Source organism: Onychomys torridus, chromosome 3 (genome assembly GCF_903995425.1).
Source record: "Onychomys torridus chromosome 3, mOncTor1.1, whole genome shotgun sequence".
Lineage (NCBI taxonomy): Eukaryota > Metazoa > Chordata > Mammalia > Rodentia > Cricetidae > Onychomys > Onychomys torridus.
This window is the reverse complement of record NC_050445.1, coordinates 62112774-62136167: the sequence shown is the minus strand read 5'-3', so window position 1 is coordinate 62136167 and position 23394 is coordinate 62112774. Positions and strand designations below refer to the sequence as shown.

The following is a 23394-nucleotide window of genomic DNA, read 5'->3' as shown; positions in this document are numbered from 1 at the left end:
GTGACATCCAGGGGCTGTTATGCTCATAGAAATAAGACAAATACTACACAGTTGATTCCACTAATATACAGTACTCAGAGTCAGAAGTAGAGGGATGGTTACCAGGGGTTAAGGGAACAGAAGGAAAGAAAAATTAGTATTTACTGGGAACATAGTTTATCTGGGGATGATGAAAAGGTCCCACAGGTGGCACAATACTGTGAGTATATTTAGTGACACAGAACTGTGTGCCATCAAATTATTAGGGCACTAAGTCTTATATTAGAAAGTTTTACCATTTTTAAAATTTTTAAGGTGTATTTATTTTTATGTGCAATACTGTTTTGCCTGCATGTATGTCTGTGTAAGGGTGCCAGATCCCCTGGAACTGTAGTTACAGACAGTTGTGAGCTGCCATGTGGGTGTTGGGAACTGAACCCAGGTCCTCTGAAAGAGCAGCCTGTGCTCTTAACCATTGAGCCATCTGCCATTTTTTTTAATAAATAATTTTAAAGGTATGTCAAAAATAAGGTCTGAAAATTGCTCAGTTGGTAAAATACCTGCTGCACATGCTTGAGGACATGAGTTTGGATCCCCAGCACCTGTGCAGAAACCTTGACACCACAGTGTATGTGTCTGTAACTCCAGCACTCCGCAGGCAGAGACTGGACAGACTAGCCAAGCCCACTAAGCAGTGAGCTCCAGGCCAAAGGAGATCATGTCTCAAAACAGTAAGCAGGAGAAATGGTGGAATAAGAGGCCTTTTGTTGACCTCTGGATTCTGCATACTGTGTGCCCACACACATATATGACCTAGATCTGGGACCTACAAGTCTCCCAGTCTTTCTTTCCATACCAGTGCCTCTTTGGGCATGGAAACTGGAGGCAATGCTCAGGAAAATAAAAAGTGTAGGGCAATGAATAATTACCTGAACAAATAGCAACCACAGCAATCCAGATGTTTGTCCTGGAGATAAGAAGGCCGGTGAGTCCACAAAGTTGGAAACATATCTGCACTCTAAAATTGATTCATATTTCACATACTATATATCATGTTTGGTTTTGGTGTGAACTCACCACAAATGACTATGGAGCCTCACCTGAAGAACTATCCCGATTTCCTTGATGGATGTGGGAAGACCCACTCCAACTGTAGGCAATACCTCCCGGTAGCAGCCCAGATGAAAACAGTGGAACAGAAGGAAGAGCTTCTTGCCAGGCTTGAGGCTTGGCCTTCTCTCTTGCCAGGAGTTGACTTGCCCCATAGAGGATGGTGGTGGTGGTCGTGGTGGTGGTGGTGGTGGTGGTGGTGGTGGTGGTGGTGGTGATTGTGATGATGATGGTGGTGGTGATGCCTTCACTGACAGCAGAACCAGTTTCCAGTCTTCTGTCATGGACTACAGAACTGCTGCTGTCCAGCAAACTTCCAGGCTTCCGGGGACACCCCACCTTGTGAACCGGGTAACTATTGGTTGCACATACCCCCTCCAAATGAGAGACAGCTGTGGTGGGAGTACTTGGACTGCGGAGGCATCCAGCTTCAAGGACTGAGTTAACTACCAGGTTCTCAGCCTCTTAGACATGATTTTAGCTGTTGTTACTATTTTAAACATGACTTATTAAATCCATGTGTATATACATACATACATACATACATACATACATACATACATACATACGTACGTACATACATATGTACATTCATCCCATTGGTTCTGATCCTAACTAATGTACCATACATCTACATTTATTATCCCCGATTCTATGCCTTAACAAATTTCCAAAGATGTGTGCGCTTATTTATCCTTATGTGACTTATTTGGGTTGATTCTCACTTCAGTAACTCTCAGCCGTCATCCATATGACAGCCAGCACAGTGCTTCCTACCCTTTTATTGTTGAACAACATTCACAAGGACTTACCACACATTACGTGCCCCCTCCTCAGTGGATGGACATTTCAGTTGTTTCTGCTTTTTGACTGTTATGAGCAATGCAATGATGTGTAGGCTGACATGTAAACTTCTGTATTCAGTGATCTTGGCTATTCACGTGGGAGTAGAACTGCTGGGTCATATGGTAACTGTTCAGTCTTCTGAGGAGCCCCCAGAACAGTTTGCAAAGTAGCTGTATCCTTGCACTGCCACCAACAATTTAGTGAGCATTCTGTTTCCTCCACATTCTAGTCAAAGCCCTCAGTTTGCATCCTGCCTTTTGCATGTTCACTGCATAGCCCCTGCTGTGTGCATGCGGAGGTCTCACTAGAGAAAGGCAGGCCAACTCCAAAGAATTCTAAAACAGCTTGTTGGGATGGTTTGCTTCCAAGTTTTGAAGAAATTAGATTTTAGAATCAGATTTTATTTATTTATTTATTTATTTATTTATTTATTTATTTATTTATTTATTTATTTTAGTGCAAACTAAGATCAGACGTAACAGGACCCTAACTCAGTCTCTGCCAAAGAGATTCCAGCACCAGTCAAGTAACAGCTTTGTGTGCATGGTCACTCCTCTTAGAGTTTGGAATAATGGAGTGCATATGCCAGGCTAGATTGTCAGAAAGCGAGGGAGGACAGGGAAAAAAGAACCCTTTCCATCCATCTCCATGTGAGTGTCAACTCGTGTCTTCTGGGGGCTTCATCACCTTCACACCTTCCTCACATGAGCTTTTGGTAGCAACATTCTCCAATTACATGTGTTTCCATTAACAAAAGAAATGTCTCTGTGAGTTCTTTGGGTACTTGCAGAAATACACACTAGTTTGGTGGGAAGCAGATGAATCCGATCTGTCTGCCTCACGGCCTTCTGACAGTTAAGCATTTACTTTAAGGCAAATAAAATGTCAGCCACCATTAGACAGCATCTGGCAACAATATGGCCATTCCATCCCTGGGGACCAACCTCTCCCCCAGAAGAGATGGTACTTGAAATAGGAGAGGCTTTTGAATGCAGGACCCCATATCCCTCCCACCCAGGCATGGTGGCTACAGAGTGGGCAGACTGCCACCCACAGAAGGACACAGGGAACGAGATCAAATGTGACCCTAGGGGGCAAGCTTCCCAGACAGCAGTGACCAAAGGCTGTTCACCCTGGGTGTATGGGTCTGTGGTTACGGGGGAGTCTGATCTCTAAGCTGGCCTAGATTAACTCTACAAAATGTAAAACAGCCTCCACAACCACTTAAAGAAGACTTTGGGCTAACTGAATTGAATGCAGTGGTGTGCCTGCCATGAGTGAAGGGAGACGTTCAGAGTGTAGTCTCCACCCATTGGAATTCCCCCATGAATGGGGCAAAATGAACTGAGTTCTCTTGAAACAGAGGGCAAGGCTGTGGAGCCTCTCCAGTGGGTGCATCAGTTTGAGGACATGTGACAATGTGGGGGATAAGGAGGCTGATTTGCAGAGATGGCTATAACTAGGCAATCTGCTCAAGGTTGAAAACTAGGACATATCCTCAACAGTCTCTTGGCAAGAGTATCTGTCAACAGAGGTGGCTTACTCCTCACACACAGTGCTGAGGTGTTCCCTGTCCTTATTTGAGAGGAATTGTGCTTTTTAAATGAACAAAATATGATGTGTGTCCTGTTAGGAAGCCCACTCCCCCTGTAGCACTGCCTCTGTGTGGAATACATTCAGACACCAGTTTTGCATCAAGCTTTTAACATACAGGCTTATCATATTTCTAGGCCTCTGATTTGACCAACAACATGGCCACATCAGTGAAATCATGAGCTTTGTGAAAACAGAGTTCAACTGGAGTGTCAGGAACATTTACGTTGATGAAACAGTTAACATTGTCCAAAAATTCTCACCAACTTCATGACTTCTCTCTCACAGGAACTGCTTCATTAGAACTGGTAAAGCTATCCATATTTTTTTCAGAAGAAAGGCCCTTTAAAGAATAAAATACAATAAGTAGAACTTTTAAATGTAAGAGTATCTTAACACACATGTTTGATTTCTTCATTGGTTTGTGAGTGGCTCTGACTATGTAGCCCAGGTTGGCCCTAAATACCTGATTCTCTTGCCTTTACTTCCCAAAGGCTGGTATTACAAGCATGTAATACTGGGTTGGGCCACATGTGTATTCTTATGGAGCCCAGAAAAATGAAAAAAGAAAACATCCTGATTTTAATTAACTTTTCTTGCCTAAATTTCCTTAATCTTAGTTTAGTAATGCCTTATTACAATGCTAAGTAACTCAGCTAACACACAACCTTAATCCTAGAAAAGTGGTGAATTTTAACTAACATTAATATTAATAAAATGATTTTCAAGATAATTGTCTTTGGAAAATATGCTGCTAAAAATGAGGACAGAAAAAAAATAATAATAACCTTTCTTCTTTTTTTAGACATGTCAACTACTTTTCCTGCGATGCATTTTCTTCCTTTTTACTAGACAGCTGTAAGTGGGTGGATGAGACCACCATTTGTGCTGTTCACTGGCAGTTAGTAAATTCCATGACAGTCCAGACAGCAACAGCAGTGAAGTTGGGAGCTGTGTGAGCAGCAGGGAGATGCAACCATTTCCAAGACACACACACACACACACACACACACACACACACACACACACACACACACACACTGGCGTGGTTGATACCAAATTTCCCAAACCTGAAGAACTCTCACTGCCAGAGCTGGGGATGGAGACTAAAGGAGCCTGTGCTTTAGAATGAAAAGTTTTAAAAATGTAAAGCAATCATGCAAATGTTTGCCAGCATTGCATCTAACACTGGTGGATGTAAGAACTGCTCAAGAGATGACCAAATTCTAACTACACTTCACATGTAGACCATTAATATCACACTGCCTTAGTGTTTCCATGTGAATGATAGAGTCATAGTCCATGTGGCAAATTCTTGGAGCTGTTTGCTGAACTTTGCACACATAAACCTATAGACCATGTGGCTAGAGGTGGATGCATAAAGAAGATAGAATGTTTGTAGAATGAGCATTTATGTAACTCATCACATAATGCTAATGGGTTATAATTGATGTGATATGCTTAAAATAGGAGTAAAATTGATTAATGTAACTATACTCCATTTTCTAAATAGCAGGTGAAAATGGGAATATGTGCTTTTATTCCTCTTAGTGATGTCATAAAAATTGTTTTCAGAAAGACAAAGTTAGTTGGGTTGATTTGTCCGGCACCCCAGCATGGGGTCCCTCCTCTGCACCATTCACTTGATTCTACTAAAATTAAATAGAACTCTGGGTCCCGGGTGGGGCGTTATGATACTGGGAAAGTTCTGAAATGATTTAGCAGATCTCAGTGCTAAGTGTTTGATGAATGAATGAGTGAAGATGGAACCAATGAATGAATGGACAAGTGGGGATTAGTTCCAGCCCATGGAGTGGATTCTAATTCATGATTAGCTCTGTCAGTTTCAGAAATACCTCTTACTGTTTGTTCTCCTGCAGTTCATTCCAGCAGCACACTGTGTAAGATTTGCAAGAGAATTTGCTGAACTGAACTGAAACAGGGAAGCAATCAAGTGGTTGAATTCGGGGTTTTTCCAATTGAATGCCATTCCTTTATCCATATTGATTTGGGCTTTGGTAAATTCAATTGGTGATACCACCTGGATGATTTTAAGACCCTCTGAAGCTTTTTTTTTTTTTAAGTTTCCAACATAGCTCAAGGAACATAAGAATTTCATCAATTGAAAACTAAGAATCGTTTCTGTGGGATGTGTAAAACAAGAAGCTGGACCAGCGTTATGTTCTTTTTCTTTAATTCAGCGTCATTATTGAGAGTTATTCTTAGACTTTATGAAAACCAGATTGGGGTATGGGCATGTTCTCTGTCGAGTTGTGTTCAAGGAATTGGAACTGAAAATCATTCAAACTAGGAAAACATGACATTGAAAAATACTCCACATTCTTTCTTCTACCTCAGGGTGCCTGAGATGCTTTCTGACTAGGGAGTCTTGTGAGGATCACAGATCCGTTGTTTTATTTATATTATTATTATTATTATTATTATTATTATTATTATTATTAAGAAATGGATGATTTGTACATGATGTGGTAATACACACCTTTAATCCCAGCTCCTGTGAGGCAAAGACACATGGATCTCTGTGACTTCAAGGCCAGTCTGATCTTCATCGTGAGTTCTAGGGCAGCCAGGTCAGCATAGTGAGAAAGACCTTGTCTCAAAACACCTGAAAAGAGAGGTGGGAAAGGAAGGAGAAAGAGAGAGAGAGAGAGAGAGAGAGAGAGAGAGAGAGAGAGAGAGAAGGAAGGAAGGAAGGAAGGAAGGAAGGAAGGAAGGAAGGAAGGAAGGGAAGAAAGTGGGTAGGAAGGAAAAAAAGAAAGAATTAGGAACAGAGGGAGAGAGGGAGGGAGGGAGGGTGGGTGGGTGGGTGGGTATAGCTTTCCAGTCAAGAACAAGCCAGTTTCCCTTGATTGCTATTCTGTTTGTGTCTCAGTTACAGCATTTTGATGCTTGTTTGCTTCTTTGCTTCTTCCATGGTCCCTTCCAGCCCCATTGGGTAGCAGACTATTCTGCAGCAATCTTCAGCTCATGCTAACTATCTCACCACTCTGAAATGCATTTCTTTTCTTCTGTACCTACTCAATTTTCCACAAAGACTTCCAAGTCTAATACATCCCCTTCCACAAAGCCTTTATAAGTGCCTTGCTTTTTCCATAATCTAACAACTTCCTCTAACTAAAACTAATCTATCTTCCCTGGACCCTTAGCTGCTACACACACACACACACACACACACACACACACACACACACACACACACACATACACACACACCTATGGTTTAATGGGATCTGGAATTACAATCATGGCTACTCCTTTAGTGTGTAAGCTGTATCCTGCACCAGGATGGTGCACTCAAGAAACAACAGATAACCATATTCCACCTTCCTTGTTATTTGCCAAGGCATGTGACTGTCAACTGTGCTATCTATGCCAGGGGGCACCTTTCTCGATTTCACATGAAGGCAGTGCCTCCACTAGCAATGGCTCTGCTCATCTGAACCTGTGTTTCTTCCATCCCCATTTGTAGAGCTCACATCTGCTGGGGCCATTCACTGTGTCTTTATTTACATCCCTCTTGGTGTAATGTCTTCCTTATACATAGTAAACTCTCAGCAACTCTTCACTGAGTTTAATTGAAGGAGTGATGTGTGTTTATTGAAAACACTACTTCAGCTTATGAATGTAATAAGGGAAGTGCTTCAGGAATCAAAGGGGATGTAGCAGATGTGGAGTTGTCTGCCTTCAAGTACCTCAACTAAGTTGTTTCACATGAGCTGCAATGCCAAACTGTCTTTTGTGGAATTCTAGAAGCCACACTGTGCTGTTATGACAGAGCATGGTCAGGTTGGGTTGAAGTCCATTTCTGACTGCTTGTTAAAACAGGCAAAGGATAACATTAAGAGTTGTCTGAAGTGGGCAAGAGAAGGTCATGGAGAATGCCCATGGGAGGTGAGGGAACTTTGGGAGGAGCAAGTTGGATCCTTCCAAGGTCAGGATACTTCCTAGAAGTCTACATTATGCCAAAAACGTTTTTTAAATGTGTTAAAATTCTTGAAGCTAGAATTACTTTGCCTTTGTGCCACATTCGGTGTAAAGAACTGCTTGGTTGGTGCCTCAGTGGGGAGTTGATATCGTTTCTATCACAATTTTATTCAGGAGATGGGAGATGTCCACAATGCAAACTTCATGGACCACAAAACAATGATGTATTTAAGATAGGTTTTATGCTTATTTGACAACATAGCCAAGACTTCAAATTTCAGATTTCAAGGGAAATTTGGCAGACCTCTAAAAAAATCCTGAGTTAGTGTGCAAAATGTCCTACTCTGTATTTCACAAGTCAAATTAACATCGCTGTATGTCCTCCAGGAGGGGTTGAACTTGTCTGGTGAACTATTTTCCATCCAGGCAGAATGCAGAGACAATTCAAGGAGCAGTCACCATGTGTCTTTCCTCCCCCACAGTCCTCGGTGATGTCAGTCTGCTTTGCCCGTTTTCATCCTAATTTGGTGGTTGGTGGCACCTATTCAGGCCAGATAGTCCTCTGGGACAATCGCAGTCATCGAAGGACCCCTGTCCAGCGGACCCCCTTGTCAGCTGCTGCACATACAGTAAGTCAAGTTTCTACCACACCCCTGTCATCTACCTAAGCCCTAAGAGAGGAGGCTGCTCATGGGACAGCAGTATGACTGAGTGTGGAGTGACTGCTTTATAGGGGCTGAGTCCTCCCTGACAGCAATATGGCCTAGTGAACAGGAGATAAAGTGTGATGCTGCATGCCTCTAACCCAGCACCCTAGAAGCTAAGGCAGGAGAATTCCAACTTTGAGGGCAGCCTGCACTACAGAGAAAGAACCTATCTCCAAAAAAAGAAAGAAAAAGTGGGCTAAAGAAGCATTGGCTTATACTTGGGAGGCACAGGCAAATAGATCTTTATGAGACCTGGACAAGCCTGATATAAATATTGAGCTCCAGGCCAGCCATGGCCACATAAGAAAAAGCACTGACTTTCAAGAAAGGTATTAGTAATCTTAATAATCGTCAAGGTCTGGCACATAGGAAGATCTCCTTTGATGTTCCAGCCATCAGTGAAGAGGGTTTCCTGTAATTTTCTAGCTAGAGAACATTTCCACATTGGTACTTTGAGATGCAAACATACATTTTCAAATAGATCATAGAGAGTAAGTACCGTGCCTAGTGATGGTATATGGAACATTTGCCAACATTTCTTTTCCATTTGCAATTTGAAAGGATACTATGACTTTAAATTCTGGAATGTGTAGTGTCTCAACATGAAGTCTACAGTGACAGTATAATCCCCAGGGTTAAAAGTCAACATCTCAAAACCATTACCCATAATTTAGTAGAAGAGGTTCAGCATAGTGTTCACAAGACAACTGCTCTGTCATTTCCTTTAAGAGAATGACAGGTGTGAAGAGCAATTGTTAGGAGGGACGAGAAGACAAGCATGTCTCCATCAATTGCCACTACCTTGACATTCAGGCTAGCTGATGTTCCTTCTCTGAAATGCTGAAATTATGCCCAAGGATACAGCCCCAGCATTGTTTCAAATTCCCTTAATGCGATTGCTGCATTGTTTCATCTACTGGCGGCAAAACCATTCCGGCTTGGGAAATGGGTGGCTAGCCGCCTAGCTAAGACAAGAAGTGGGGGAATTCTCCCATTCTTGTTAAGTTTGACAATGGGAAATGGCAAATGCCAAGTCAGTCCTAATTTTGATTGATTGGGGCCAAAGACACATGCAGGTAAAAATGGTTCATGAGAATCTTGGGAAATTGATCTCGCCTACCCTATTTCTCTAAACTAATAACAGAAAATTGTGGCCCAAGAGAAGACCAGCCCCGTGCAGGTGTCCCCTGAAGTAGCACAAAACCATTCCTTGGCTCTCTGTGGATGTCTGGTGCATTTGTGAACAAGCTTCCAATTTTTCAAAAATGATAAATCCAACTGTACAAGATTTAGCAAAAGGCTTTTGGGGCATTCCAAATTCAGGTGTTCTTTGGAAGACTCACTAATTCTTCTCCAAGTAATGAACAATGTGGCCATCACATCTGAAGTGTTGTTATTGTCAAACTGAGTGGCATTGTTTCTGTTAGAAAATAAAACCCAAACACATTTCTTCTCTCTCTTGCTGTGTTTTGTCTAATTCTTAGCTCAATGTGTACAGTTTGTTTTGTGTTTGTCTTTCAACTTCCGCCGTTGCCTGGCTGATTGCTGCCAGGATCAAACAAAAAAAAAAAAAAAAGTCTCTCCACAGAGGGCTTGTTAATTTCCCTTCACACCCACCACACATATGTATTTGGGGCAACAGGAAATCATAATTAAAACAAAATCCTTCTGCCACACAGCATGTTTATTCCTAAAATAAATAAAAACAAGCTGACATTTCTATTGGAAAAAGGGGGCTATACTGTTACCTTTTTGCCTTTTCTTTCCATTAATTAGAGATTTCGCCTTTTTCTTTCCATTAATTAGAGATTTCGCCTTTTTCTTTCCATTAAGTAGAAGTGTTCCTGCATGGCCCTTTGGATCTATGACTCTTCTTGACCTTCAGGCTTCTGAACTGATTATAGTTTGGGTGATATGTGCTGAGTCTCAGTGATCAATAGCAAAGTTCCATTTGACTTTTGCTAAAAATTCCAGGTAGCCTTCAAGTTCACAGCAATGACCCGTGCTTTTCACTGGAGGCATAAAGAAAATGGAGTTCAGTGCAGTGCCTTCTGAGATCAGTATCATCAAACCCAGAGAGCAGCTTTCTGAATATTCCTTCACACATATTCATCAGTTTTACTAAATCTGATGTTTTAGGTGCATCTGTTACATCTATTTTTCCATTTCATCTCTTCTCTGGCTTTGGCCTGCTACATAGCTCATGACTTAAGTTTGATGACACAGTGCATTTAGGTTCCCAAATACCAAAGACCTGAGAAAGACTGTTGGCTGCTGTGCCACATTCAGTCTCAAATGTCTGCTGTATTTACTGTTGGGTGGATCCACTAATGCCAATACATGGGAAGGTGTCAGCAGGAGCATGGCATAAAAAAGATACAGGAACTTCCTGCCACTCCATCAGCATGGGGAGAAGATGGTAGCATGGTCAAAAAACACGTGTACTCTAACAGTGAGTTAATAAGCCTTGTACTTCAGTGTACTAAAAATGAGAAATCATTGCTACACATATTTCTACACTATATAGTCAAAATGTAAGTAGATATCCTGTATTGTTCTCAGATCTTTACCCTTAGGGGACTCTGAGAAAAGACACTGTATACAACAGAAAAATGTTTGAAATGAAGAAAATGTTGAGATCTAGGTAGCCAAGGAAGATTTGAAGGACTTAGTGATAACTAGCCTAAAGCAATATTTGGGGATTAAAAGTGGGGGGGGTATAAAAGAGTAATTTAAAAATGTTCAAATAGTCATATTGTTTTGACTCGAGAGTAGCTCAGTGGGCTTTCTTTACCACTGCTACTAGAGGGGAAAGCCTCAGCAGTTGACGCTGACGCCCACTGCCCTGTAAGAAAGGTGTTGCAGCCGAGTTTGGATGACTTCTAGGAAGGGGCAGGCAAGTGGCTACACTCAACAGTTCTTGTTGCTCTTTCTGACCGGGAGTTTATATGATAATAATAACCATCCTTTCTGTAATACCAGTTTCCAAGTACTGAAGATGGTTGCATTGTAGTTGTGGCTAGGTATTATGGACACTAACTCATCAAGGGTACAGCTTCAGCTGTCAGTTGTTTGTACAGAGAAACATCAAGTAAGTTGTGGTTTGGCCACTCGTGGCTAAGATGCCTGAAATCTAACCCAAATTGCTGCTAGGTTCTGCTTATTCTCACCTTCCATTTAGTGTTTAGTGAGCAGGGGCAAATGGTTTTAGCCTACGGTGTAGAATTCTCCAGAACAGGATAAGCTTCTAGAGTCCTGACAGATGGCTAGTGCATCTCACTTAATTCCCAGGATGTATAAATGACCTTTGTCAAGGCTCGGACCAAATTTAAGCCTCCATACAACTCCAACTGGTATTCTGAAAAATAAACCTCTCATCTTAGACTTTGAAATAACATCCAAGAAAACCCTAATTCTATCTCACTAAGTGTATTATTACAGTAAGTCCACCACCAATATATCCCTCCTCGAGTTAAACTAGTGAATATTAACCACTTTTTAAAGGCAATGCTACCAAATGTTTGGCACTGGCTAGGATGCTAGAATGCATTAAACTCCAGATTTAGTAACACGGTCCTTCCAAGACTATGCCTTTGAAGACTGTCTCCTTTCATATTCACATTGTGCTTAGAAGCTGTGCTGTGTAGTAGACTTACTCATGGAATCCAGACTCCCCTCCCTGCTAGCTGCTGCCCACCAACGCTCATTTCTTCTCATACTCTTCCATTCTATTGCAGTGCACCAAACTTCACAGGTGAAGCTTTGTACACGTTTCCACTACTAGTATTTGCTACAGAACTTTTACAGAAATAGGCTCACAAATGGCAAATGACAGGAAGGTCCTATGCCAGCCAAATGATGTCACTCTGTAGCCCTTGTCAGAGTAATGTGCTTGGCACTCAGATGCAATCATTTCCCCCGGCTGCAGCACCTGATTCTCCATGTTGATGTTTTTACAGCACCCTGTGTACTGTGTCAATGTTGTCGGGACCCAGAATGCTCACAACCTCATCACTGTCTCTACCGATGGCAAAATGTGTTCCTGGAGCCTGGACATGCTCTCAACCCCACAGGTGCGTCTGTTTTAACCTCCACGTTACAGCATGATGGCTCAAAGACCTGCCTGCTTAGGAACATGTCTCCTAAAGGATCAGAGGTCTGCTTTCAGCAGTCTGCCCTTGAAGCCAAAGCCTATTTCCTCTACCACCCATGATGTCATTACTGTAATACATTAATCCTTAGGTCAGTTTCAAATGAAAATGAAATAACCCATTTTTAAGCACAGTGATTATAGAAGCTGCCTGGAGTGTGAATTGTGCTCAGCCTACAGCATTGGGAAGCAGTGCAAATAAGGTAGGAGCTCAGCAGCACAACCCTTTCTGAGGACTGGCCTTGAAGGAAAACTATCCGAGCAAAACAGAAAGCCAAGCCATTGCTTGTTTCTGTACCCTAGACAAGCGCCTGTTTTCCTCTCTGGAATGTTTGTGAGCATGGCTCCTGCCATTCCTTTCTCAATAAGGGAGAGGTTGAAAAGGAAAAGGTTCCAGTGTTTCCAAACCACGACTGATCACAGCAACGGAAGCCAAACAAAGGACCGGAGGAGAGAAAAATGCTGGAGGCAGGCATCTGAGTGCCACTTTCAGAGCACACACATGTGACATGCACATGTGTGCAAGCATGAATGCAGACATGCTCATGCTTCCCACATGTCTTTGTGTGAAGAGCTGTAACATGCTCCTCCAACTTAAAACCACAGAAAGCTCTTTGGGACAGTCTTTGGCAGGTATGGGAGAAAAGTCATAGAACATTTCCAGAAGATATTCTCAGTCTTGAGATTCTTGTCCCCTCCCCTGGATTGACAGCTCTGGAATGTCTCCCACTCGACTTTTGAAGAGAACTAGCTTCAAAATATGTAAGGACATGTGGAAACTGTGAAGACTCCATTTAAGTCTCTACAGATGTAGAGACTACTAAAGCTCAGTTTTTCACATAACTTTGGGAGGTGGGGGGAGTGTGCTAATAAACAGGTCACAATTCAGCTTCCTGGTTTTGCCCATCTTTATATGGGCCTGCAGTTGTGTGCAGATAGTTTATGGTTTTGCATTAAAATTCTCAGCAATGTGTTGTTTTCTTTTAAAAGCATGGAGATTATAAACAGATATCAGAGCAAACCCTCTATTTGAGAATTTTTAATTGCCCATTTTGCTGATTAAACGTGGTTTGTTTAGGTTAAGGCAGTGGTGTGGGAGCTCCAAGCCCGTTTTTTATTATGCTTAACATGCCTACAGATGCCTGGCTCTGCATGGAGATGGAGTATTTCATACACTTGTCCCCATGGAGGGCAGGGATAAGTAGGCCATCCCACAGTTCCCTTCTCCCTCCCTGAGCCTCCTCCCCCAGTGAGTGACCAACAATCATTTCCTTCCTTAGCACTAACTTTAGAGACAGGGCAGAGCATCAGATGTTCCATTTTCTATGTCACTGTCAGGGCAGCCTCCCTTTAGTCAGCATGCTGAGTGCTCTCAATGTGGGGATGTCATGCACGGTCAGTATTACATGGGGCCTCAGGGGCGGTGTGACTGTCCCCTGTCAGCAAGGATTTCCAGCTGATGGACACTGGAGCCAAAACAGCTTGGTTGGCTTGCACAGGAAAATCCGAGCCCTCATACAACTCCACAAACTGTTTGTGCCAAGCTTCAGATGCACAAAATCGGCTGTTTAATATAAATAGCCAGCAACAATCAAGGGCATTGTTAGTACTTATTCTTCATTATCATTAAACTTAATTTAGCAGAATGTCTTTCTCAGACACTTATTTCAAGTCATGTGTGTCTGTGTGACTGTGTTCCATGTGTGGAGGTATCCATGGAGGTCAGAGCCATCAGATCCCCTTGAACTGGAGTTACAGGCAGTTGTGAGCTGCCTGACATGGGTGCTGGGACTGGAACCCATGTCCTTTGGAAGAACAGTCAATGCTCTTGACCACTGAGCTATCTCTTCAGTCCCCAGAAGCATATGCATATGGATTTTGACATACTGTCTAAACTTAACAAATAGTTTTATCATAATAAAGTCTCATGTGCTATCATAAGCACTTATTTAAATACCTTTCCTTGTGAGCCTGTCCACCCAACAGCTACCCCTCGTGGGGTCTACTTCCTGTTGAATTCTGGCTTTTGTGACCGGAGTGACAATTTCCTGGTCTCAGTTCCTGGAGGACCTACAGCCCCTCTGTGACAAATGTGTTTCGTACATCTGATATTAATACACGTGTATTCTCACGAACAATTGATTTTGAAAATGTTTGTAAATACAAGGGTATTGTGTGTTTTATTAAAGCCTGGAGCTGACAAGTATAATCATTACGGTATTATCTTTAGTTTCTGCACCATTAGTTTCAGAATTCTCACCTGTCATCTCTGCCTAGCTGGGGAAGCAGCAGCACATGCTGATGAAATCCAGCCGGCCTGAAACCAGAGACACAGAGCAGCCTGGATGTCAGGGGCAGGAGGGCCTGGCTTCCAGCACTGTGGGGGTCTTCTGTAGTGCTGTGTGAAAAGCAAGCAGACGATTTGGCCAAATGATTTTTCCATGCTATCTTTGGCATGGTGAGGAGTTGACAGATGGAAATGTAACCACACTATGTTTTGGTAGGAGAGCATGGAGCTGGTGTACAATAAGTCCAAGCCTGTCGCTGTTACGGGAATGGCTTTCCCGACGGGAGACGTCAACAACTTCGTGGTTGGCAGTGAAGAAGGTACCGTCTACACAGCTTGTCGTCATGGAAGGTGATTTTTCTGTTTTCTTTCTGATGACATGGTCTTCATTTTCCAAACTCTTGCCATCTACATTATAACCACCTTGCTTTGTAAGACAGTTATTTCTAAAGAAACACAATGCATGACCTCAAAACTATGAGCTTAAAGCACACATCTGTCTGAGGCCCTGGTGACTTACAAACCTCTGGGCACTTCACATTGTCTTGAAGAAATATGTTTGACTTCTTTACAGAGCCTATCACACTCCCTGTTCCTTGCCAGACTCATTTTTTTCACACACCATCAAGCTCCAACCACGTACCCCTCAGAGATTAACGACCCCAAAATATTGCCTATCTCTATGTGCCTTCATGAGTCAGTTCCTTTGTTTTCCATCTGGACTAGCATTTCTGATTTCATTGCCTTAGCCCTTAGCATCTAACACACAACCAGGCATGGTTCCACATTGAAGTCTTTCTGACTCTCTTGAACAAAGAAACAAAAATAAAATGAACAGACACATAAAAAAGAAAAAAAAAAAAACCAGCACCTTTCTCCATTACAGCTTATGGAATTTCACCTTGTTCTGTCAGTTCATTCTTTCAAGGAGAATTTGCTAAGAATCTACTCTGCATCAGATACCATCATAAGAATATAATGAAATGCAAGGTACCTTTGTCCTTGTTGAGAGTAAAGACTGATACAAAAGTAAATAGTTGCTTAAGAGCCATCAAGACAACTGAAGTAGGTTAAGCAGGAGGGAACCAACGCCAGCCATGCTGATTATTGTGTATATTCTTCTACGTACATCTGCAATAGCATCCACCACATTTTGTTTCAATCAGTCGTGCATCTGCCATACTTCTCTTAAACTATTTCCACATCATCTTTGATTTCCTGGCACATAGTTAATAGGTGAAGGATTGAAATTTTAAATACTTTAAATTTTAAAAAAAAGAAATTACAATATCTAAATAATGAAAGACCAGGTTGTGGTAGTGCACACCTTTAATCCCAGCATTCCAGAGGCAGAGGCAGGAGGATCTCTGTGAGTTCAAAGCCAGCTTGGTCTACAAAGTGAGTTCCAGGATAGGCAGGACTATTACACAGAGAAACCCTGTCTCAACCCCCCCCCCCAAAAATAGACCCTCCCTCCAAGTCTAAAGGGTTGAAGCAGTGTGAAATATACACATATCCACAGAACTGTGTAGTTCTCAGCAGACATTGGGAGATGCCTCTGAAACCACCCAGAATGAAGTGGATTCCAGCCACTTGGATTTGACAGGTGGCCTCACATCTTTTAAAGGGATCTCTGTATTCACACTGATGCTTAATTTCTTTCACTTTCATAGTTCTTGGCCAATTGATTTTTCATCTCTTGCACTTGTTAGACTCAACACGGACTCACAAATTGTTTAAGCTCAGCTACGTGAGATTCTCCACTCTAACAATACAAGCTGTGATGTTGCTACTGCTTCAGCGTTTGTCCTGCTCACAGGATTGAAAGATGACTTGGGAAATTCAGCCTCACAGGTCCATGTCCAGCATCTCTATAGCACTAAAACCAGACTAAACGCACACACCAAACATAAAGAGATCTGGTCAATGTATTCATTTGCTCAAACGTGTGCTGTGCTCTGCACAGTGTATTGCTGGAAGCTCTAAGCAGACAGGTGTCACTTAAACCTGGTTCTTGTTGTCAGGAAACTGATGGCAGTGGGACTAACAAGTGCACAAATGTCACCCTGCGTCACCCATAAATATGCCAGTATTGGTATGTGACACAGAGATCCAATGAGCTAAACATGTGGCCACAGTTCCATCTCCGTGTGCACTCAATCAACAAGTCAGCCTTTCAGTTACACCAATCCAGCTACAGCCCAGTGTGTCTAGTCTGGGTGTTTATGAGCTAGAGTGTACATTCTGGTTTTTTCCCATGCTTTGTAAGTGAATCACCTTGTAAATGGTGGGTATTTTTATTTTGTGGCTATTGCGAACAGGACCAGAGTATGCATTATTGTTCAAAAGAATGTGTCTCTGACTCACACCACAAATATCTTGACTACAAGCTTGACTTTGCGTTTGACATTGGTCCATCCATCTGAACTATAAAATGCAAATCTTGGTAAAGTAGAAACGTAGCAAGTGCTGGTTCTGTAGTAACGTGAAATGGGTCGTTTAGGGCTACAGGAGACAGGTGGGGGATTTCTAGTTTTCACCTTACATAAAGTGCAAATCCAAGTCCACAAATTCAACAAGGTCCTCACTTTGCACACTATAAATCCTTTCAGGATGTTGCTAAGAACAAGTGGAGCCGCACCAGTGGCCACTTCTAAGATCAGCTCCTCCTGTTCATCAGAGCACATTTGGTGATCTCTGTTGGACGGACTGTCAGCAGTTTCTCTAGGCATAATCTCTGAGTGCTTGTAACATGGAAGATACTTAGTGCTTTGCTCGTGAGTCCAAATCTTAGTCAGCACATTGACATTTATTGGTACTCTGAACCAAAATGTTTTTTAAAAAATCTGAATTCATTTTCACTTTTAGTGACATAATATTGAGATTCTACAATCCCTGCATGTTTGTCATACTTAAAGCCTCATGCATATGGATTTTTTAAATATAATATTGTGGGTATATTTTCTAAGCATTTCCTAAGTGTATATGACTGCATGTAGACTATTGTGTAATAAAAGACAGCTGAAAATAATCCCAGCTCAGTTAAATAATCCATGTTAGAGAATTACTTGTAAAATATGCAACCCTATTTCTCAAATATACTCTTTTTAAGGAGCATAGGTTTTCTCTTTTCCTTTGTTATCTAATTCAACAAATATTTATAGAAAATTTACTGCACAATAAACATTACATCAAGAAATGTAAGATAGCTTCCCTTATATAATTTACAAAATGAATCTCTAATTTTGCTTCCTTTACCAATGAAATGAAAATATCATTTTTCTGTATTATATTGATACCATGTTATTTTGAAGTAACAAAGGTTTTAATCAGTTGTTACTTTTTTTTTTAGATGTGTCAACTCAATTTAAGACATTTCCTTTGAGGAATAAATAACTATTTCTTCAAAGGATAATTGAATTTTATAGCCAATAAACTTAGAGGGTACTCAAACAGGGCCTGAGTATCTCAGGAGTTTGTTGCGTCATAAATAAGAAAACTCCTGAGGTTCAAGCGCACTTGTTTCGCTCTAACAGCTTCCCCAAAATAACAAAATCTGTAAGGCCACTGGAAATAGATAAGTGATAAACATTTTCTTACTAAATTCTTAAGATTTCTTAATCATCGATGTCTTCCTCTCAAAATTGCTGTGAAAATGGTTTCATTCTTGGTCATGTGTGGTTGTTCTAACACAGATGAACACCGTTTTATTTAATTAATCCTTGCTTTGCGAAGATCACTGACATGCTGCATGTTTTCTCTCTGCAGCAAAGCAGGCATTGGTGAGGTCTTTGAAGGTCACCAAGGGCCAGTGACAGGAATTAACTGCCACATGGCAGTGGGTCCCATCGACTTTTCTCATCTGTTTGTCACATCGTCATTTGACTGGACTGTCAAACTGTGGACCACAAAGGTAAGGATGCCTTGATAGAAACTGCCTGGTAATCCACAGGGGAAGAGGATGTTTCCCACCTGGGGGAGCTGCAGAGAATAACTATACCTGGCTTGAGATTCAGAATACCTACTGGGGAATGCCATCTGTCTAGGAGCTAATTAAGGCCTTAGGGTCTTTTCACAGTCCACACTTACTGTGAATATTTAAGTTATAGTTGAAGAACAGGTGATTTGTGGGGGGGGGAGTACAAATGACTCAAATAATGATAAATCCAAGTCCTCCTTTTCTAATGGTGCTAATGTTAACCCACACAAATCTTGCTGTTAATATCTGGGATCTGTAACAGTTACACATGTAACCTACACACATTCATAGCTATGGGGGAAATGTTTGTGTGGTTTGTCTCATTATTTGATTGTTTGGTTTTTGTCTATTTTGGTTTCTTGAGCCTCTGGGGAAACTGGAATATGGCCCTGTGTTACTTATGCTTTAAGTGCCATTTGTGCTGTGACAGAAAAAAACATAAAATCAAGCTGGGCAGTAGTGTCCCACACCTTTGATTTCAGTACTCTGAAGGCAGAGGCCTGCGGGTCTCTGAGCTCAAGGCCAGCCTGGTCTACAGAGTGAGTTCCAGGACACCATCGCTCACAGAGAAACTCTGTCTGGGGAAAACAATGATGTTCTTTAAAAAAAGAATCGAGGTTGGGGATTTAGCTCAGTGGTAGAGTGCTTGCCTAGCAAGCGCAAGGCCCTGGATTTGATCCTCAGCTTTAAAAAAAAAAAAAAAAAAGCAAAAAAAATGAATCGAAGCCCACCAGAAAGAAAGGTACAGTGGCCTAGAAAATGCAGAGGAGTGGATGGATGGGAAACAGCACACAAGGAAGAACAATGACTACAGAACACTAAAGGGATAAGAACCACAGAAATGGGTGATTGTAGATGTGATGGGAAGGATGTAAGTCAGAGTCTACTGACGTGCCCATCTACCCAAAATGGGAAGCTCTGGGTTCAACAGGGGACCTTCTATCAAAATATTAAGGCAGAGAATGTTTTTCTAACACCCAGCATCAACCTCTGCCTTCACACAAGTACACACAAGAGTAAACACACTTGCACACAGACATGCACACATCCACACAGACAAGTCCCCACACAAAGAACCTAGTGACCTGTGGTAGCTTTCACTGCATGAAGTGAAGCATGTTGGGGAAGGGCTGTATACAAACTGAGCTTAAGGTACCTGGGAGATGCAGTGGAGGGCCTTCAGCAAGCCATTTGCTGTGAAGAACAGAAGGAGGAGGAGGAGAACACATCTAGTAGCAGTCAGAATAGCAATGGCAATCATAGTCGCAGGAGAGGATCTGAAAAGAAACATGGAGACTCAGTGGAGAGTGTTTGAAGGTAGGCAAGAAAAGGTAGGTGCCGGAGAAGGAGCTGGAAGCGAGTAAGGGAATGGAAGGGAAGTGGGGTTTGTGTGTGTTCCTGGGTCTTCAGGGAGACAGTAATGCTTGGATGACAGAAGTTGCCCTTCATTGTCTGGAAATATCCACAGCCTCATTTCTAAAAGAAACTTGAATGAAGTTCACACTCAAAAATCTGTTTCCAAATATCAGGTGAGAAGAATCTAACAATTTCATACCTGGAAGCAGCCAGCCATTCTTATCCACTGCTTCTGGAAATGTGAAAATGGGACAAAATCGTGGGGAGTAGTTTGGAAAGACCTAAAGATACTGCAGACACCAACGAGCCATTCTCATAGGGAATGTGAGCTGAAGATACACTAGCCAAGTAAGATAGGATGTCGGCTGAAGAGCAGTCATTGAAACACCAGCCAAAGAGCAAAAGGCTGAAAAAGCCCAGAGGTCTGTATGAATCCACTGTGGGAAGAAACTTAGAAAAGTAGGAAGACTTCTCCACACTGTTCTGATTTGATGAGAACGAATATCTAAATTAGAAGAGTTAGGTGGAAAAGTGTGTGAATAATACTTCATCATTTCTTCTATCCCTTTACATATTTTTGAAACTTGGAAGAATGATCTATACACATTATCTACTTAACAAAAACAATAACCACACTTCTTTAAATATACTCTACTTTGTAGATTTGATATTGGAGTCATTAAAGTATTTCCTTAATTAAAAAAATAAGACTTAAAAATTGATTCCTAAGAAAAATTTTTAAAAGACCATGATATGAATCACTTTAGTATGCATCAAAGTGATGTCAAAAAATCCCTATACTGAGAAATGGTTTGAAGTAGATTTAACCCCCCAAACTTACATTCATAAAGGAGTATATTTCAAGGGGAAAAATAAAAAGAAAGAAAGAAAGAGAGAGAGACAGAAGGAAAGAAAGAAAGAAAGAAAGAAAGAGAGAGAGAGAGAGAGAAAGAGAGAGAGAAAGAGAGAGAGAAAGAGAGAGAGAGAGAAGGAAAGAAATAGCCTTAAAGCAGTAGCAGTACTAATGTGACTGGTGGGTATTGGCCACCACTGTTGTGATTGTCAGGTCTACATGTAAAAAAAATAAAAAACGCCAAGCGATGGTGGCACACGCCTTTAATCCCAGCACTCAGGAGGCAGAGCTAGGTGGATCTCTGTGAGTTCAAGGCCAGCCTGGTCTACAAAGTGAGTGCCATGAAAGGAGCAAAGCTACTCAGAGAAACCCTGTCTCGAAATACAAAACAAACCAAACAAACAAAAAACCCAAAAACCCACAAATCACTGTCTTGCTGTCATTGAGAACTGAGATGTAATAGAAGGGTTGATGGGAGCTACAGAGGCATGAGATGAAGCAACGTTCTCTAGTACTCCTGATTGAGAAGTACCTGTAAGAATTTGGGGTATTATCTTTCAGAATAAAAATATGTATTCATTGTTCTATATTCAAGAAAGACCTAGAACCTGTGACCACCCCTATGGCAAAGACCTTTCTCATCTCAAAGTGTAATCCCTATGCGCAAGGGCCTTTAGAAACCAGGGACCCAGCCCGGCTTTTCTGATTCTTACTCTGAAGCAGGATGCAAAATAATTTTGTGTTCCCAACTACAGTGTTTTTGTCAAAAGATTAGAGGCCATGCTGAGTAAAATTTTCTGGCCAAAATATTTTAAGAATGTATAATGAATTGGAGAAAATAAACCAACATAAAATCTTTATTGGTCACTTTTGGAAAAGAATAGACAAGTAAGCTCATTGTTTTGAAATTTGGTGAGTAGGAGAATGAATGAAACATGTATCCTACCTTTCCAACAAGATTTGTGCTCCAGGTTACTAAATGGTTGATGACAGTTTTTCTGTATTGCTATATTCCAGACTATACGGAAGTATGAAACAATTTTGAATTTTATCATTTTATAACTCCTAATGATTGCAGCAGTGATTATGGCTGATAATACTGAGAAAATTGGAAAGAATCTGTGATTAGGATAGTAGGTATGTCACTTTTATAGAGGGCTTGTACACAAAATCAGTCCTGAATCTTACCAATCTTCAGCTCTGTGAGATTCAATGCAAAAGGAGACAGACACCATGAGTTAAATAACACCACAGATATGTAGCTAGTCCTGCTGGGGCTGTGGGAAAATTGATAGGACAGTGAATTTCATTTCTATAACAAAGCTCAAAAAAGCAAACAAACAAAAACCAAATGTAAGTAGAAATAGTATACTAAAACAAAACAGAACAAAACCAAATTTGAGGATTTTCAAATAATCTCAAAATAGGGCTCTTACACAGATCTTGTTTAAAAGGTTAAAAAGATGTCAAAAAACATGAATACTACTTAGTGGCACTCATTAATTTTTAGATATGATAGTGATATTAAATAATTTACATGGCTTTATATTTTAGGGATGCATGTCAGAATATGTATATAAAATACATCATTTGCATCTCAACCTTTTAGTTAAGATCAAATGCAGAAAACTTACTGATGCCAGTGGTTCAAAATAAGCCATTTGGTCAAGGTAGAGCTTGTGAATCCAGATAAACAAGATTGGACATGTGTAGGTAATTATTGAAGCTGAGTGAAGTCTCTAGTCCATTTATCAATATATGTTGGCCATGTTTGAAGTCTTTTCCAACAACATTTAAATAAAATAAAAGAGAGAAAAACAATGACAAGTATTCAGAACTGTAAAGTGCCTGCTGTACCTATCAACCCATAAGCCATCAGTGCCCAGGGAAAATGTGATTTCTTTGGAGTGTGTTAAGGGTGCACAAATCACAAAGAGTGATAGGGCAAAGAGTGAGTGCAAAGTGAGAAGGAACTGGAAAACCAAGGATCTTTCTTTTATTTCTTTTGAATATTTATTTATTTATTTATTTATTTACTTACTTACTTATTTATTGGTTTTTTGAGACAGGGTTTCTCTGTGTAGCTTTGCTCCTTTCCTGGCTCTTGCTCTGTAGACCCAGGCTGGCCTCAAACTCACAAAGATCCACCTGCCTCTGTCTCCTGAGTGCTGGGATTAAAGGCGTGCGCCACCACTGCCCGGCTTAACTATTTTATTTTAAGAAGGAGTCTCTCATAGCCCACGATGGCCTCATAATTGCTATACAGCAGGCTAGCCTTGAACTCCTGAGTTTCCTGCCTGCGCCTCCCTAGGACTGGGATTACAGAACTGCACCACAATGGTTAGTTTTTGTTACTGTTGTTGCTTTTGTAGATGTTTAAAGAGTATAAGATGCTTCTTGATGTTACTCTTGTAGACCAGCTGGGAAAGAAAGAAACAAAATCTGTAAATACAAGCTGGAGGAAAGCATAGTGAACATGTCAGCATAGACGGTATACCCAGTAATGGCAGGGCAATGAATTTTAAATTCGAGCCATGACATCTATTCTGTCATAATAGAGGGACAGGAAGTACAGGTTGAGATAAGCAC

General features: G+C 41.3%; 1 protein-coding gene across 7 annotated transcripts in view; it reads left to right on the top strand.

Moving 5' to 3' along the window:
* Dync1i1 (dynein cytoplasmic 1 intermediate chain 1) overlaps positions 1-23394 on the top strand; it is a 309433-nt gene that overhangs the window by 236611 nt on the left and 49428 nt on the right. For all 7 annotated transcript variants that reach the window (XM_036181069.1, XM_036181067.1, XM_036181068.1 and 4 more), the window contains 4 exons: positions 7956-8102; positions 12140-12253; positions 14835-14968; positions 18386-18530. In XM_036181069.1, coding sequence (XP_036036962.1) covers positions 7956-8102; positions 12140-12253; positions 14835-14968; positions 18386-18530 — 540 coding nt within the window. The remainder of the gene's footprint in view (positions 1-7955; positions 8103-12139; positions 12254-14834; positions 14969-18385; positions 18531-23394) is intronic.